The 19,163-nt window shown below is 40.8% G+C and overlaps 1 protein-coding gene across 3 annotated transcripts; it reads right to left on the bottom strand.

Annotated features, from left to right (window-relative positions):
* Positions 1-1,631: 1,631 nt before the first annotated feature.
* Positions 1,632-19,156, bottom strand: micu3b (mitochondrial calcium uptake family, member 3b). Of its 3 annotated transcripts, XM_061048873.1 has the most exons (15): positions 18,743-19,156; positions 16,736-16,883; positions 14,100-14,131; positions 13,853-13,931; positions 11,019-11,066; positions 10,814-10,896; positions 10,633-10,704; positions 9,644-9,685; positions 7,787-7,882; positions 7,146-7,234; positions 6,794-6,965; positions 5,062-5,170; positions 4,346-4,503; positions 3,785-3,853; positions 1,632-2,546 (listed from the first exon to the last, which is right to left on the bottom strand). In XM_061048873.1, exons 1-14 carry the CDS (start codon positions 18,998-19,000, stop codon positions 3,785-3,787), a joined length of 1,455 nt encoding a protein of 484 aa, XP_060904856.1. In that variant the 5' UTR covers positions 19,001-19,156; the 3' UTR covers positions 1,632-2,546. The 3 variants fall into 3 exon arrangements, with proteins under 3 accessions (XP_060904856.1, XP_060904858.1, XP_060904857.1); XM_061048875.1 differs by lacking the exon at positions 7,787-7,882; XM_061048874.1 differs by lacking the exon at positions 9,644-9,685.
* Positions 19,157-19,163: the final 7 nt, after the last annotated feature.

Genomic DNA, 19,163 nt, shown 5'->3' with positions numbered 1-19,163 from the left:
CGTCAGAGGTCCCGCTGACTCCTGCGCCCTCGTCGGAGGCCCTGCCGACTCCTGAGTCCTTGGTGAACGTCCTGCGGACTCTTGCTCCCTCGTCAGAGGTCCCACTGACTCCTGCGTCCTTGTCAGAGGTCCCACTGACTCCTGCGCCCTCGTCGGAGGCCCTGCCGACTCCTGCGCCCTCGTCGGAGGTCCTGCAGACTCTTGCGCCCCCGTCGGAGGTCCTGCAGACTCTGCCCACTCCTGTATCCTCGTCAGATGACCTGCTGAGTCTGCCCATTTCTGTGACTCCGCAGACTCCTGAGCTCTCATCAGAGGTGGGAGGCTCGGCCACCTGAACTTCCCAGGCTATGTGCCCTGCCTCCAGGCCGTCCGCCTGAACTTCCCGGGCTATGTGCCCTGCCTCCAGGCCGTCCGCCTGAAGGTCGCCTGGTTGGTATGTCAGTTTTTGCTCGTGCTCCCTGTTTTTGATCCCTGTGTTTTTTGTTGCCTTTTGGTTATTCTGCACTTGGATCCACCTCCCTTGTTTTCCAACCGTTCGTGACAATCCCCGTTTCACTGATTCGCTTGAATTGACTATTAGTACATTAAATAAATTCTGTTCTGAATGTGAGACACCTGTTGCCAATTGTTGGCGTGGCATACAGTTCACCATGCACCACACACATCTTGGTTCTCAGGATCAGCGGGTTTATGAAGTAAAATAAAAAGTGAATAAAGATGTTAGAGATCTCTGTGTCTGCTGCATCGATCATTCTTTGAGATATTCTTGTTTAAAAGAATTGGATTGTTCATAATTACTGGGAAATAACACCTTTTAACCACAAAAAACTAGTACAGGCAATAGTTGATGAAAACTAGAAGTATATTCATAAGAGGAGGGTCATGTCTCTGTGGACATCAAGCATTGGTCGTGTTGATTTTAAAAGGAAAGGCATCCATTTATTTTCTGTTCACTTAACAAGCAAAGTTATCAGATGAAGTGTGTTTAATGTAGCCATAACCAAATCTTTTCTCTATATAACAGGAATCTTCACAACCATTTACAGAACTATGTGATCTTACCTGAAGAAGTTCTGCAGAATAAGAGTAGGGAAATATAAATTATTACCCTTCTCAATGAATCATTTAAAGATGAAACTTCTGATTAGAGTGTCACTGCCTCAGGTTCATAATGATTAATACTGTCAATGATTTGCCTTCAGGTTTAGAATTAAGCTGTTTAATTTATTCTTCTATGGCCCTGCCATCAGTCCGCTGTCTACACACAGAAAACATAACAGCAGTTTGCTGAGCTGGTTCAGTTCACCTGTTCTGAAGCAGTGAGAATACCAAACCCCAACACAGCAGGTACATAGTTGTTAGCAGGTGTGTGTTTATGGTTGAGAAAAACAACAAATATAATAACAAGGCAAACCTTTCAAATGTTATTTATTGTGACATATCATCATGAACGCACCTGCGCTCTTACACGAGTGTAACAGTCAAAGCCTGAATGACAAAAAGCAAGAAGTTTCCAAAACTCTACAAGATAATAACTAACACATGATAAAATCTACAACACAAATAAGTCTGCTTTAGAATAAAGACTTCTGGTTGATATTAAAGCATATTACATGTTGGTAACTTCACTCAAGTACTGAACTGCACCCACAGCAAACATTGTAGCAGGAAGCAGCAGTAACATAATGCACAGCAGGAGAAGTTAGGGATCCTCTTTAGTGTGAGCTCTTCTTCACAGAGCATAAAGGGAAGGCCTTTCAATGGAACACTTTAAAAATGACAACAATTTAGGCTAAGTGTCCCAGGAGGGGAACAAACATATGGCTTCAATATTCTGCATATTTATTTATAAAGAGGACTTAAAAATAGCACTTTTCTGTACTAGCCAAGAAATGATTAACAGTGTTAGCTGCCTGTAGTTAAACAGTGAGAAAAGCCACCGCCTGAGAGAGTTTGTTCAGGCCTGCTGGCTCTTAAGGATCTTCCAGGATTTCAGCTGCAGCGCTTTGGGAGAAAGAAAGAAAGAGGAGGGAGGAGGGGGAGCGGTGTCCTGAGCTGATCTGTGCAGGGGGGCTGCAGAGCCGCCAGAAAGACAAAATATGTGAGAAATGCTACCGTCGCCCACAACCCGGCTCAGGACAGAAGGAGAGTTAGCAGAGCTGCTAGAAGACCATGTTGGACTTTTAGATCAATAAATAAAGAGATCCTTTACAATCTAAAATGTATAAATATATTTACAAATAGATGAATAAATAAATATTTAAATATCTTACTAAGCAGGCAAAAGCACTTCAGCAAACAAACAGTTCTGATTTAGAGCGCTGCTACACTGACTTAAGTGAATTGTCTCTTCAGGTTTATGTTTTTTTTTGTTGATTTGACAACTTGCAACAGCTCCCCATTAAGCCGACCTCATCCTGTTTGTGCCTCATTCTGTTTATTTCAGAACTTCTAATATAAACCAATTCTTCAACTCTCCCTGTAGAAAGCACAGTAAGGCGTAGCGTGTCCACTTTGTCAGACATGCACTGATGATTGGATTTCACCTGTTGACGAATCAGAGAGAGAGCGATCAAAAGGTGTATGAACAGACCTTGCTGCCATTACATACAGTACAGACAAGGATTCATTCTTTTAGAGTGTTAGTCGTTTCTTTCTTTCATATTACATGACAGAGTAAATACTGAGTCGCAAAAACACCTCCAACCACAGAGAAACAAATAGTTCTGCAATGTGCAGAAAAAACTGCAGTGACCAAAGATGTGGTTTACAGCCTGCAGACAACAACAAACAAAAGTGTTTTCACCTCAAATAACTACAAACTAATGACTTTAACTTGAAAACAAGAGGGGGGGGGGGGGGGCAGCACAGAGGTTGAGTAGCATTATGTAAAAAAAAAAATGGAATAGTCGCAGAGGTTACACAATGATAAATAGTTGTAGAAAATCCGATTTACTTTTGTAGCTCATGCTGAAAGTTAGAACATTTTTTAATATCTAGTAAATACAACTGTCATATCTGTGCAGATATAGTTACAGCCAGTTAGAATGCCCTCACATGGCTCATTACAAACACAACCTGCCAACCTGCAGCTTACACACTTTGGTTTCAGTGTAAATTAAACAAAGAATATACATAAAAGATGTTTATTAGCACTCTTAGGAGCCGCAGGTATAGGTGGATTTTGTTCAATTTGGACCCAGCCAGGATAGCCAAGCTGATGTGTGGATTATTGAAAAGACACACAGGAGTTGTATTTATCTCTAAAGCTTATTCCTGGCAGAGCAGAAAATATGTTACATTACTAAAACAAGTAACACATTTTTCAAATCTGCACTTTTGTAGTGATGAAATTCTCAAAATAATGCCACCAAACGGAGGAGATTTATTTTTCTTAAATTCAATTGAAACAGTTTTTATATCTTGTGCAAGAACACACAGATTTTCTTCAGTTTATCAGAGAAAACTCAAGCTCTTTCCCAAGAGGTGCTCTGCCTTTGAAACATGCATACGGCTTTAAACTGCACCGCTCTCTGCTCATGTCTGCAGACTAAAGCTGGTATCGAGTAGCAGTAGATCAGGCGTTAATATTACAGTGTAACTCAATGCTTCAGGCGAGTGTGGGCCTCAAAACACATGTGAAAAGACTGACTAGGTACTGAGAGGGTGTACCCGAGGAAGGCTGTAAGGGAACAGTTGTTGCATTTTTCCTTCTTATGTTAAACATTATTTGTTTACCTGTACAATTTAACAAAGAACGCTGACCGGGGGAAACAGTTTGTACCTATTTGGATGAAAGCTCCTTCTTCATGCAGGTTCTAAAAGAGGTGAACTTCTCCTCCACTCTGGCACCCTGTGAGCGTGGGAGAGAGAGAGAGAGTGAGGGAGAGAGGGGGATACTATGACACATGGCGTCCACTAGATGGCAGTATTATTGCACAATCATTACTCCTCTCCATCAGAGGTGAAAGATGTATCTGTAATGAATAGTAGCAGAACTCAAAAATTAACAAGTGCTAACAAGATGTTGTAATTAGACTACTGAAGTAGCAGGGTAAGTACTCTGTATGACAATACACTCTGTTTGACACTTGACTTTACATCCATTTGTCATGTATCCATCATGACAGATTAGACATAAAGAAGAAGCTGACTATCACATTGTCCAGTACTGCTGTAAAGTCCAGACACCTCCAAGCTGCCTTCCTTCTCATCTGTCCTTGAGAAGCTGCTCACCCACACCGACGAGCGAGGAGACGACTCAGCTGGCTGAGCACTTCTCATTGTTGCCCACAGCTTCATAAAAGAGAAATAGAAATCATCTAAACGATCACTGCTGTCTCACCCCGCCACCACGGTGCAGCCGGTCTTTCATGACGCCAATGAACTCCTTGTGGCTGAGTTTGTCGTCGTGGTCCTCATCGAAGATCTTGAAGACTGTGTTGACCAAGTGATGGGTCAGCTTGATGCCTGTAGCCACATAGACCGCGCGAGTGAACTCCTCTGTGAAAGGGGAAGAGAAACATGTGATCAGGAAAGAAGTGAAGTCAGAGTTTCTAAGACACCAATAGAGCTAAGTTTTGAATCAATTCAATTACATCAAATTAGACTTTGAAAGGTGACAAATTGGTGTCTGGAAGTTCCACTTAAAATGGCCCACGATGTGAGCTCCATAATAAACTTAACTCAAGAGTTAGCTAGTAAATTGAAAACACGATTAATTGTCTTCAAAACTTCCCTTCTTGTTGCAGTACACACAAGTCAAACAAATCCATTCAAGTAAGAGTATGAGCTCCTTGATCCTATGTTAGCAAAAGTCGCCTGGAAATGGATACAACATATTTATTGATAAAAGTAGTGCCTTTGTAAAAGTGATTTATATCTTTGTGAAGTCACTTTTTACGACTCATATGGATTCACATCACTTCATTAATGTCACCAGCAAGTGAAGACATGAACAGAACAGGATAGAAGTATATGTCACATTTTGAGAAAGACTAAACTAAGCAGTAAATGAACGTTATGAAAACGAGTATGTGACTACAATGTGTGAGACTTCACCTTGACCAACGGAGCGGTGAGCGAAGTTGTACATTTGCATGGCGATGGTGAAATCCTCCAGGTTGTTTAGGAACTGGAAGAAGGAGCTGAACTCCTCGAATGTGATTCCCTGTAAAGAGACAACGACAATAAAGCAAGGCCTCGTATTTACAAAAAGATAAAGCTTATAAAATGCAACATGAGAAATGATGGAGCTACACGTGTCAACACTCAGCAAAGGATAGTGCTACAATTCACACAACACATAATCTGCCTCCTTTCATCCTGAGGGGAATCCTTTAGTGTGTGTGGGACCTTGAAGCCATCACATAGATAACACACCCAAGCAGACAAAGTATACATTGCTGGATTTTCCCTGCGCAGTATGGACACGCTGAGCTGTCAGCAGCGGGGGAGGGAGGGGGGGGGGGGGAAGAGGTCAGGCCGTTTGCAGACTTTTCTAAGGCAGATTAACCTGATACTTAAATAAACAAAAACAACAAAAGTGATGAATCCCAAAACATCTCAGGCTTGGCTGATGACTCAAACACTGAGCCTATTGATCTCCACTCAACCATCTCACAGCTACTAGCTCCTTCTCTCGCCGGGGCTGCCCCCCCATCAAACAGGCAACGCACACAGTGGAACAAATGGAGTAATGACTAATCTGTGACGCTATGCTGTTTTAACAAGGTGAGGGCCATAAAATATCTCTTCGCCTAACGATGAGACCCACTTGATAATCAATGGACATCTAGCAACAGGCTACTCAAGGTGGCTGAGCAACGGGTCAATGTACAAAGAGGAAAAACCAAATAAAGCTACATTGAGGATGCTTCACTCAGCAGCTTTTCAGAAAGAAGAATCACGAGACAGTCGCTTCTATTCCAGCACAAAACATTAACGCTAACCTCCAGGAGAGATATGTGTGAAGATGTGTGCTGTCGTACTCTTTATTTAAGTGTCTGCATGACGACCAAACAAGCAATTTATCTAAGTTATCTAAACTTTGTTCCTTTGAAAAGACAAAAGGCTCCTTTAGTGATCTGAAGGAAGAGTTCAACAACGGATCAACAAATGTGACACATTGTTTACTTCCCTGAGCTTTAGATGGGATACTAACTGGACACATTTGTTTACCTGAGGAAGAGCTAGCTTACTGTATTACCTGTTTCAAGTCTTTGTGCTAAGCTAAGCTAATAACCTCTCAAGTTGAGATCAGTGTGAGACACTTAAATACACATTTATACACTGAAACCTTGATAACAATCTACCTCTTCTATTCCTTAAATATGTGTTCAGGGGCGCTGGTGGCGCAGTGGTTAGTGCGCGCCCCATGCATGGAGGCTGTATTCCTCCAGGCGGGCGGCCCAGGTTTGAATCCAACCTGTGGCTCCTTTCCCGCATGTTGTTCCCCACTCTCTCTCTCTCCCTGATTTCCAGCTCTATCCACTGTCCTATCTCTCCATTAAAGGCACAAAAAGCCAAAAAATAAATCTTAAAAAAATATATATAAATGTGTTCAATACATTAACTACATATTGAGTAGTTAATCATTCCTATTTAGAGAGGACTTGATGAATCCCTGCAGCCTGTTTGAGGCCCCCGTTGTTAAAATGTTTTTTGGATTACATCTTAAAGCGAGGCCTTAGTGTTAAAATGTTTAATAGTCTAAACCTTGAATTGTAAGATGAATTGTATCTCTCAGAGTTAACTAATGAAAACATAATTTAAAAAGGGAAAACAAATGCACCTTCTCATCCGGTATGCTGTGGCGTACATTCTCCAAATACCCGCTGACATCGTCCACGTTGGTGTAGCGAAGCAGGATCCGAGCAAAGTCCTCCTCGCTGATGGTGGGCAGGCCCTTGGAGTAAGAGAGGAACTCTATCTCAAGCATCTCTGTCTGCATGTTGTCCATGAACCTGGAGGGGCGAGACGGAAGTCAGCTGATGACAGGAAATGCCACCACCAGGACCTCACGCCCAAAGGAACACTTAAACGTAGTCACAAACTAAAGCTCTGAAGGGTTTAGCTGTTGAGGGGTCGCTGTGTGAAATGATAATCATCATTTATTTAAGAGCAGACCAAAGGTTCAGACTCACTGGTAAAAATCTTCAAATTTCAACTCGGCTTTGCCTTTTTTCCCAAAGAAATGCACCAGCAGCGTGGTCTCTGTTTTGTCGTTCACATGCTATAAGAGGGGGAAAGAAGTGACAGAATTATGAATCCTCATCGTATTAACTATCCTGCATCTGTGTGGTGAAATCAATATTATAACACAGACTGCACAACTACTTACAGCAATGATTCACACAATTGTTGAGTTAATCTGCTTAAAATCTCAGTTTGAGATTTTAAGTTACAAGTTACAAGTGTGTATCATAGTAACATTATGTAAACACCATCAGTGACATACTAGCTTGAAGGCTTGAAGCAGAGATGTTAGTTAAAAGCCATACCCAGATTCATTGAATAATTACTCAAAGTTAATGGTTAATTTTTCCACTGAGCCTGAAACTAAACAGAGAGGCAGCATTTCACTTTTCTACCTGATACAAACATGTGCCATGCAGAGGATCCATGAAACATGCTACAGGAGAAGTATTGAGGGAGCGCTCTCTGAGAACTATCACTGCTGACTCAAAACATAAAGAATATAAAACTCTTAAGATAGTTCAAACCAATTAGAGATAATTGGTTTGAAACAAATAATAAGGAAGGATCTTAGTGACGACGTGGCTACCTCAGTGAGATCAGAAAACAGAACTTGACTCGAGCCACGTCTGAGAACATCCCACATGCCCTGGGCCTCCACATGCCGGCTGTCTTTTTTAAGAACCTGTGGCAGCAATCGAAGCACAGCTGTTAGAAAGACAAAATGCATCTGGCAACATGTTAGTAAAATACAAAAGACACATCGAAGACAGACACGGACAGAGACTCCTGGGTTTAAAAGAAAGTAAAGATTAAAATGTTGGTGCAGCAGACTCGGTACGGAGAGACAGATGGGCCAAAAGTCAGAAACTGGACTGAGAGGGGTGTATCTGAGAGGCCCCTCGTGTGCCTGCTCTGCAGCCATGCATGCAGCCTCTTGGCAGAACATTAGGCCAACACAGCTAGTACATGTCCAAAGCATGCAGGGCGTGAGACCTGAGGGGTGTTTCATGCCAGGTTAACTATTGTAACTCAACCCACAATAAATCATCATTTGATGCTACGCTGTGAGGTCAGAGCCGGTTATCAGACACTTTTCATCTACTGGTTTGAATGAGCTTCAGATACATTTTCAGAAACAATCTGTGTCTTTTGTCTGAGGTTGAAGGTGTCAAAATAAAAGATGAAACAATTGAAGCTAAAAAAAAAAGAGAAATTTCCCTTGAATATTTGTTGATGAGATCATGTTCTTTGGTTTCTTTCCAATAAACCAATCGTTTAAATCAAAACAGTTCAAAGTGCTTCCTTTGGGATGATGTAGGACAAATGTAACTACAGCTACACTGAAACACAACGATCAACAATATCCTGTTTGGAATTGGTGTCATGTAGAAAAAGATCACAGGACAGACTTTAAAAAACACTTGCATATCTACCTCTGTGTAATAATCTAATCTCTGTTCTTGCCTCTCATTCTCATGTTTCTCAAGTCGAACATCACCTTACTGAAAAGCAACATCAATACACAACAAACCAGGTGCCATCTTAAGCCCAGCGCGCTTCATTTCATAATATTTATTTCTCTTGTTTCTTTCATCCCTCAAGCCTGAGGGCGAATATACGAGACAGCTGATGAAACAGCTCTTCCTCTGCGCCTTGTTGCTTTTCACCATCGAGAGAGATTTACGACATGATCCCACAACTAATTATGGAACAACTCTTTAATGTGCCGCCCTGTTCCCATCTAATCCCATGAAAAGATCCTGATGTACGTGTAATTAGAATACGCTTGGGAAAGCCCAACCACAGCACTGAAGACAAGTCTAGTTTACGTTTCTGAAAAAGTTCAACTTTTGAACTTTTTGCTGGGAAGATACAAAGAGCAGGGCAGGAGGAATCAAAACAAAAGGCACACCTAAAGAAAGTCTTTAAACACTGCTCTCTCTCTCTCTCTCTCTCTCTCTCTCTCTGTTAGCGCTTCTACGTGTGTGTTAAGAGCTTTTCCCTGCATTACTGTCCTCTCTGAAGGACATCTTCATGGTCAAACCCTTCACAAAAGGTAACATGAGCCCAAATACCACTCCTCAAGTAACTGTAAAAATAAAACATGGGGGTCTGGCTGAAATGCTGTCAGTCTGCAGGTAAGAGCTTCTTGAAGTATCGCCCAACACCGACACACTTTGGAACATGAATTATCTTCAGTGCCCGCCCCCCTTCACTACCACACACACATACACACACTGAGATATTTGAATCTGGATGAATGTGAATTTGGTTATCTTGTGTTATAAGGCATAAATATGAGAGGTCTCAGCCTCTCAGATACATCTGTGTTTTCTGTTCAAGTACACTATGCAAAAATGTCAGGTTAGGAGGAGTGCATGCCAAAAATACATGCAGCAAGCCGAGCAGTTCATTTGTCTTCAGGGAAGAGAACAATACATACACTGTGCGTCTGCGATTTGGGACTACCGTACAGCTGCAGGCTCTGAAACACCAAAAAGAACAGAAAGAGAAGATTCATTCATAATTCACAAGAATTTGTACAGCAGGAGGATGGTTTGAAATGAGCTTTTAAGTTATCTCATAGCCTTCAAGTAGCCTAAATAAGATGGGAACTTCCAGAGCTGAGACTCTTATTCCTGTTGTCAGCTCTGTGAATGAAGTCTTCATCGTGTTAACTTTGTCATCATCTTTATTTCCCAATCTAGAGTGCTCTTTTCTAATGATCTTTTTGAAGGTAATACGGGCGTCAGATTAATTCAAGACGGTCCTGAGATGCTTACGTTTGTCCCAGTGAAATAAGCTCCTCCATGTTGTGTTTGTGTGATAAGACCTCAAAGAGTTGCTCTTATCGTTCCATTCAGCTCTGCATGTTTACATCCACCTGCATGCGGCACAAGGCAGCCCTACAAAGATGAAAGACTCAAGGCATGTTTTACCCTGCATGACCACAGTCACCTCTCTGCAGCCGGTAGTCTCTCCAGGAACATTGCAAGTGTTGCAAGAAAAAAAAAACCTCTGACAAGCCTCAGCTTACTGTTTTCCATTTTGGTGAGACACTTTACTGTTTCCATTGATCTTGTTTCTAAGGGCAACAGGTAGGTGAATTTTTAATGACAACCCACTTATAAGAGCTGTGTACACTCCCTGCCCAGCACATTAAAAACACAACGTTTCTGACAACTTAATATGGAGTAGAATTAAGCTTCAAAGCGAGACACTTGGACCTAGACTTACTCAATGAATAACATTTTAAATAACTACAACAACTCGTAAATTAGGGGAAGTGCAAATCTGTAAGAACCTTATGACCAGCATCACTTTACAACAAGCATATTCTTTTGGTCCATTGGTAATATAAAACATTGCAGCAGTTATTAGACATTTAAAAGCAAGTGCCAGAGGACAATGAATGAAAGCATTTATCTGTACCTGCTGGTCAAGTCTCTGCACGTCTTCAGTAACTTCTTTTTTATCCTTTTTCTTACGGAAGATTTCTTCCAGCTGAGGAGAGAGAGGATAAGTTATTATACATCTTTTTAATATTGTGAGCAAGTGTATCTCATCATATATTTATTTTCTAACATCTGATTTCTCGAGGACATGCACGTACCACCAGAAACTCCCTTTTGTCCACCATTTCATTCCCGTCTGCATCGAACATATTGAAAGCAATCCTAAAGCCTGCGCGGGGCTCTGAGATGAAAGAAAGGGAGTCACATTGAACAGTTTCAATCTGTAACTTATTTTCTAAAATGTGTTTTCTTCAGCTCTTCAGTCAGCTGAATGATGAAGTGTAAGTGTTGGATGATACTCACTTGTTAGAATGCAGAGCAGGAACATGTACTCTGTGTAACTGATGACACCTGGAATAAAGAGAAAGACTTATCAAGCTAAAACTAAGATGGGATCAAGGAGCATTAACCAGTTAGCAGAAGATGTTTACAGATTTTCAGAATCAGGCGTCAGAGATGAATAAAGAAAGAAATCCAAAGAAACGTTGCACGTCTTCAGACAAGAGTAATCTTCTCGGCCTGACTGATAACATCTTAAAAGGTGCCTTTTACTTCATGCTTGGTGTTCCCCTCACACAAACAAAGGCTTTACAACGGAGCTGACCTATCTGGACACAAACCCAAACAAATTTAAGGCCTACGGCTTCTGATCGTGTTTGACTAACAAGGTGTAATACATTCTCAAGTGATCTGTCACTGATTGAGAATAGCCGATTCAGGTTTTGTGTTGCATCCTTCAGCTCCCTTTGTTGTGTGACACAGAGAGGGAAGAGTAAGTGTCAGGAGACATCTCAGCCGACTCAGGAGGCTTCTCCCACCCCGACTCTGAAAGCATTCCCAAGCTTTTGTTTGCTCGGGGAGATAGAGAATCGAGCGCAGATAGTTCTGGGTGACTGCTCTTGGTGTTATGGGAAAAGAATTCAGGTACTGGGTTTTAGCTTCAGGGAAATATTTCCAGAAAGAAGAAAACTCAGTGGAAAACATACAGAAAATATATTGTTCTAACTCTGCTTCTTCAGTTTGTCTTGATGCTTTACAAGCATGCCGGTGGTATAAAGTGAAACAGACAAAAAAGAGTACAAACTAAGGTGTAAAAAGGAACATTTTGATGAGTGCCGTTACACAAAATGTGTCTAAAAAATCCCATGACTCAGAGCGCCATCTTCTCTCCCCAGCTGTCTTTGTTTGGCAGGTACGGCCCTATAATGACAACAGATCTCTACCTTCAAAGCCTTTAAAGCTTAAATGGGTTGAGGAGAGAGAAAAAAACTTTTAAGATTCCAGCCATGTTTCACCAATACCACACACCTTCAGTGCTGAAGGGGGCCACCCCCCCTCCCTCTGAGCCTGTGAGCTCAAGTAGATGTTGTTAGACAATACAAAGAATTCCACAGAAACACTTCATACAGAGTGGCAGTCCTGGAGATGTAATCCAATGCCATTCTTAGGCTTCATAATGTCCGTAGTGATCTGGGGGTGGCCAGTGGGACATGTCTTGACATAGCTGGGTTCAAACAGCTCCCTCATTCTCTAAAGCAATGCTTTGTTCACAGATCAATCCAGCCCTTTTCGTCTGACAAAGCCGCAACGTTTAACAGCAGGATTAAAAGCCCCAAATCCCAGCATTGGCACTTAGCAAAAGCAACTGAGGAGAAAGCAGAACAGTGAGATCTGATGCTCCACTGGCTTGCAGGACCCACTGAGCGGGAGTGTGCAGGTCCAGGTGGGAAAGTGAAAAGATCTTCTCTGACTTTATTTCTCAACAACTTGACATTTGCAGGTTAAACATGGAGACAGATTGTAAAAGATCCTGTCAGAGTCCTACTGCTTCCCTCTCAAAGCAGTCAGGATATAAGCTAAGGAAAGTTACTCTCCATTATTTTCATTATCAAAACAACTGATACCAACCAATTGTTTTATTAATCAGTTAAATGTGTCTATCAAGTGTCAAACAAAAGTCCTTTTGGACCAAAACACCAAGTCAAATTCCTTGTACGTGCAAATGTACTTGGCAATAAAACCGATTCTGATTCTGATTCTGATTCTGATTCCCTTTGAAGACCGAGTCATTTCTCTGTAACAAAAAAGCTCAGTTAACTATCATATACATCAAAGGAAGAAACACAAATACAAACATTTCAGCAGCTAGAATAAATAATAATTATGTAGAATATTGTAAATTTAACAACTGACCAAAAGATTAAAACTTCGGTTTTAAAAATAGGTATTATTCATGATATATTGAAAATAAGAAAACATGAAAAAGGAGGGAAAGCATTCTATACCTGAAGATCCTACGCACAATTGAAAGTTGGAGGAAAGTACAGATTCTGTGGTATATGTTCATAACTCTATACACAAACTTTCCTCAGAGGAAAATGTGGTCCATGTAACACTGTTTGAAGAGAAAATGCTACTGGAGAAGTTATGGTGGAGGGCCCGAAACAGTGAAACTGTAACTCTCCTGGTAGCTTTTTAGCTCTAGGGACAGATTTTTTCCTTTGAATAAAGTTTGTGTATTTAGTTCAGAAAATAAAGCATAGAATTGTTTCACTTCTCCAACTTTCAAATTTCACTAGAAAAAATCGACATAGTGCACCTTTAATATAAGACTTAATTTTTATTGTCTATGCGTGCAGAATGAGATCTAAATTCCTAAAAGTATTCTAAATAAAATGAAAATAAATTGTGTTGCTAATTCTTGGGGAAACTTCAAGGCTGTTATTAGTTCACTCTGAACCCTCGCTCGTGTAGCCTGAGGAGCTGTTTATTTTTAATGAATTAACTGACACAGGTGTTACAGAGCTTACTGAAGGGGAATTCATACTCTCCCTATTATTAGTAACACTGTTTGCATATTTATGAGACAGAGCATGAAGGATCGTTTTGTTTACTATCATGGACCATTCCCTACGTGAAGGTTACTTGAGAATAACTCAGCAAAAAGTTAGCAGACTGATGGAAAGATAAGATAGGATTTACAACACACTCGCTGCATTAGGTTAGGGAGGTTTATAAGCACAACAGAGAAAGCTCTGAGTAAGACACGGACGTGCTTTCAAAGATTTAAAGCATAAAGGGGAATTACTTTGATTCTGTGGCTTTATGTGTCGAGCTCTGTCAGCTGAGTTACCTACCTCGTTCACGGAGATTTCTAAACAAATTAGATGATCCCTTCCACACAGGGGGGGTATCAGCCAGCATCTTGTCTAACTCCTGAGAGAACAGAAGACAATCCCAAATCCATTATTCCAATTCTAAGTCCCGATAATCACACAGTAATGCAATGTTTGTGCGCATTACAGTAATGACAGAGGTTTTTACACAGATGAAGAGGAGATTAAGTTAAACAGCATGAAGTACTCTGATGACAGAACAACTTACCTTCTTTGTAAGAGCCTTCCATACTCTCCTACCTAAAGCAGAAGAAGATTCACAGTTACTGGAAGGTATATGTCTGATTTGTTATGTTATAATGCTGAAGTCTATAGATGTAGAAAACAAGACAACAGGCGTTCAAAAACACTAACGCTATTTGTCTCTGTGAGCGCATTCCAATGGTCAATAAAGTGTATGATAAGGTGGACGCGTTGTAAAAGAATATGAAGGGAAAATCACATTAACAGCAGTGATAATAACCCCTCACTGACACGTTTTAGAGCCTGCTGTTATGATTGTCATTAGATGGCCTGTGAGGTGTCTGAGTGAGCACGAGGAGATAAAGCTCCTATTGTCCTATTGTGTAGATGGAGGACACAGGTTGGACGCAAACCAGGGCTGCAAGCTTCGAGGACAGCAGCCTCCATACATGGGGCGCGCAAACTAACTGCCAGTCCATCAGCACCCTACCTGCTGTGCTTTTCATGCTCTCTCTGAATGTTTCATAACCAGCAAAGCGTCTGGATCTGAAGTTCTGACTACACTGGTTCACACTCGCACCATCATATACTTCTTGTGTTGTATGTATTAATAAAATGATCATTGATAATAATGGCCAAGGCCTTTTAAATATCTACAGGAATGGCAAAAACAAATTTATTTTTACAGCCATAATAACCATAAAAACTCTTATTACCATACTGAAACGCACTAGGCAGAGGAATGTGACATGTGCTATGCTAATATGCTAATGCTCCTTATTTAACCTCCCTTCTAGATGCCAGTGAAGCCATGTCAAAAACATAACAACAGCCTACACGCCTTATATCATCATCAATGCCAGCAATCAAGTCTTATCATTACCTTTATGACCAACATGCCAAGTCGTTCGGTCTCTCTGGGTCTGTGCGAGTTTGTTGCCACATAAATGAGCCATAAAAGTGAGGTTGCTGGTAAAGATTTCTATCTTTATGCAGGTGTTATGACTGAAGCTGTTCAAGCTGTGGCTTATTGTCTACTGACACTTCACAGGCCCTCAGAAACAAATAATGTACCAGGAAATAACACAGGGACCTTTTTCATTCTGAACCAATAAGAGGATGAAGGAGCAGAGATTTATCCGACTACTTGATGGAAAAGTAATTAAGCAAATGGCTGCTGACAAATTAAGTATAGAAGGAGTGAAGCACCAGCAGTGCAGCAAACAGTCTTTATAAGGAATAAGAGCCTGAAACCTTCTGCTAAAGAAACATTATAGCAAATGTACTGAGTAACAAAACTCTCTTATAGCCAATAAACTACAGAACAGTTCTGCAGGGCTCAACATCCCTCGCTAGTTATTCTAATCGAGCTCAGACTGCCACAACTAGCAGTAAGCATCAACGTAAAGAAGAGTTCATGTGGAGAAATTTATGAAGGCTATGTATTAACTTCTATTACTTTTAGAATAAATGGTGGCAAGCAAGCGAAAAATTATTGATTTGATGCATTTATGCAAAAAAGTATTTGCAAATTGTTAGGCCCTGTTGTTGCCACTCAATTCATTATGTTTTAACTGAGTTGCAAAATAGTTAGTACAGAAAAGGGTAAGGTGAGTCTGTGTTGATGTTTCCTCTGGCATGAAAACACAAAACAATATCAGAAGTGCTACAACAGTAACTTTTTTAATCTAAATGAAATTTGTATGAAAGGTGGAAAATGAGCAAATATGTACAATTTAAAGGTAGCAGAATCAATCAATCAATCAATCTTTATAGCGCCAATTCATAACAAATGTAATCTTAGGACTCTTTACTAAAAGAGCTTGTTTAATGTTTTGTTACATTGCTATTATTATTATTATTGCTTATTATTGCTGTTTTTGTTTTCATGTAGTTGATCATGTTCTTGTTTTTGTTTACTGTTTTACTGCTGAGTGACAAAGACGCCCATAAATCAAATGCATTATTATTATTATGATTATATTATTTACTGAGACACAACATTTATCCACCATGAGCAACATTTAGCAAAGTTACAGTGGCAAGAAAAAAACTTCCTTTAAGAGCAGAAGCAGACTCATGATGAACAGCCATCTGCGGAAACTGAGCTGGGCTCGATAAGTGGGATAGAGAGAGACGCAGATAGAGAGAGACAGATGGAGACAAACAGAGCAACAACAACAACAATAATTTGTTTGATAACAATGACCTGTGTGTCCAATCGGACTCAAAGCTGATCATTTGCTCTTACTGACTTTGTTTCCTTTTTTCTAGATCCTTGCTTGTGTTGTTCTTACTCTCTGATGTACGTTGCTTTGGATAAAAGTGTCTGCTAAGTGAATTGTAGAATAATAAATAAAACAGATTCATGGCTACAGTGGCCGTGATAATACTGAAAGTATGTACAGTATTATCAGTAACATCAAAGTATGATACATGACTGATCAGTGTGATATCTACATTCACAGTTATAATGACAATAAAATGAGAAAGACTGATTCATCAGTTAGTTAAATGTTGCTGATCGATACTTGTGTCTTTGGATTCATCTAAGAATTGACTGTTCAAACCCTAAACATGAGTAATCAATAACTGCTGCTCTGTTCCTGTAGAGGATGCTAAGAGTTATGGGAAGGCGCTGAGTAACAGAAGTGCACTCACTCTTGGGTTCATTGGAAGTGATGGACTCGATGAAGTTGAGTGGCGTCATGTAGAGCTGTCCTTCGTACTCCACTGAACTAAACAGACGAAATCTGTTTTCATAGGACGACATGTACGCGTCTCCATCATCCAGACCATAGGTTCTAGCCTGTAAACACACACACACACACACACACACACACACACACACACACACACACACACTCATGTCATATTTGAAATCATATCAACATGATAACATAGTCATAAAGCTTTTTATGGAATCTGCAGAAGCTGTTCTTGTCACAAAAAGGCCGTACTCCTGTAGAACAACAAAGAGGCCCATGGTTTAATTCAGTAATGGGGCGCATGTTATGTCAGCTTTATTTTTCATCCCTGTGCACCAGATAATGTCCCTACAACTGTTCAAACCAGGCCAGATCAGAAGGCTGGACTGGTGAGGACAGAATGGATCTCTCTGTCAGGTGGCAATGTGCCAGGTCTACTGGGCACAGAGCAAACACCAAGGGAATGTGTGCCCCCCTCTGCTTAACCATTAAACCCCCTCTAACCACCCCCCGCCTCTCATCAAGTGTCAGCCCCTCCGCCAAGTCCCAGTGTCCAGTTTCCTGTGTCCCTGGATTCCTGCAGCCTGTGGACACCAGTCAAGGTTTCTTCCCTTCGACTAGCACTTATGGAACAAGGAATCTTGTGTAGCTAGAAGAGGACAAACTAGACTTTGTTTACATGGCTAACGTGTTTGTTTATATCCCCTGTGATCCATGAACATCTTGTCATCAATGTTGACACATGTCTGAGCTACAGGGACTCGCTGTTGAAGCGCTGGTTTACGCACTAATGAGGCCGTACACTGGGCAAGCAAAATACCTGTCTGCCACAGTTAGGAAGAAAATCAGATCGTGCTGGAAAAATATGTGTAAAGGCTTTTTATTAGAGCAGGAGTATTTGATTTATAAAATAAATGTATAAACAGATTAATTAGTAAAACATTTTACATCTTAATCTCCTTATAACTGATCAAGCTATTTGTTGGATTTTATTATAAATGCATGGTTTATGTCTTTTATGTCTTATATGTTGGTTTGTATATAAACTCTTGCTGAAGTTTTCCTCCTTTAACACATTTTCCTTTTCCTTTTGAAACTTGAAAATCAAAGAGAGTGAGCCAAAAACTGGTACTATTTTGTTTAATTAACTTTCCAAACAACCCCTGTTTTCTAATCTGCAAAGACAAATCACAATGACGAGCCAGATGTATCTCCTTATGAATGACATATAATCACATCCAAATAGTTGATGATTGTCTGAAGGACAGATAGACGAGTCACTTAAGCTCACTTAAGCTCACTAAAGCCCACTGCTTAGAGCTTCTTTATTTGTTTTCTCATATTTATCACTATCAGTTGAATATATTTTTTGAAGCTGATGATTGAACAAATCAATCAACTGGGGGATGTCATCTATAACACTTGAAAGTTGTAATGTACCTGTAAGAGATGTTACCTGGACTAAAATAATTGATTGATTCTTTAAATCCAAAAAATATTTAAATTAAAGATCTCATTACTTGAGTCCTTAAATATGAAACAAAGATCATTTATGTAGTTGAGTCCACCTCTGTAGACAAAACTCAAGATAATGAGGAAATGTCATATAGTTTTGCCCTATAGGCTTTGCACAGCGAAGTAATTTGAGGAATAAATGAAATACAGTACAATGTAAATTTGTTCTCTCTTCGTGTATTGGCGTCAGGCTGACACCATCATAATGAGACTTTACACAGAAAAGCAGTCAACTACAGCAACTGGGTCACATGACCTTCGAATACCACTTCTATTTCAGCACCAAAGGTCGGGGATAGCTCCTCATGACGACACATTAACGTCTCTGTTGGCTAATTATGTCAGAAATGCGATGCCCCGGTGGAAAAAAGCTGCAGTTACGTCATGAGAAAGGATTCAAATTAAAACAGCTTAAACCAGCGGAGCACCAAACGTCACACTGTACCTTATCGGTGGCAGAGACTGATGGCAGCGCCAGATGAAAGAGTCGAGCTTCGACATGGCTCTTCAAGCCGGAGCGTCTACCGTCAAACGAGCAGCAGTAATAATAAGCCGCACCGGCCGCGGCGGTGACGCAAGCTCCGGCTGCGGTTACTTTCAGCGCTTTTGTCCCTTTGAAACATGTCTGCTGTTTCCGTGTCGTGAAGGTCCCGGTTTTGGCGCTGTGAGCGAGCGAGTGGATAAGTCTTCTCAGGGCAGCCATGGCTGTTTACACTGAGGTGTCGTGACCGATAACACGCAGCGTCAGGCAGCGCAGAGCATCGCGAGAAATGCCGTGGGTATTTCAAGGCGCTCTGGGATTAAAGGGCGCCGATTCATGAAAGTGAAGGAAATGTTGAAATCAGTAGATAACCATTGGAAAAAAA

The sequence above is a fragment of the Labrus mixtus genome, chromosome 10 (genome assembly GCF_963584025.1).
Source record: "Labrus mixtus chromosome 10, fLabMix1.1, whole genome shotgun sequence".
NCBI lineage: Eukaryota > Metazoa > Chordata > Actinopteri > Labriformes > Labridae > Labrus > Labrus mixtus.
This window is presented reverse-complemented; position numbering and strand designations above follow the sequence as displayed.

Bases quoted from the DNA above. Each gene is read 5' to 3' on its own strand.
- micu3b (XM_061048873.1), bottom strand. From the start codon at position 19,000: ATGGCTGCCCTGAGAAGACTTATCCACTCGCTCGCTCACAGCGCCAAA. The intron at 5,171-6,793 runs GTGCATTTGTTT...GTCTCTTTACAG, and splicing joins ACAGCATACCGGATGAGAAG to GGAATCACATTCGAGGAGTT. The intron at 3,854-4,345 runs GTGAGACAGCAG...CCACGCTCACAG, and splicing joins GGCTGCACCGTGGTGGCGGG to GGTGCCAGAGTGGAGGAGAA.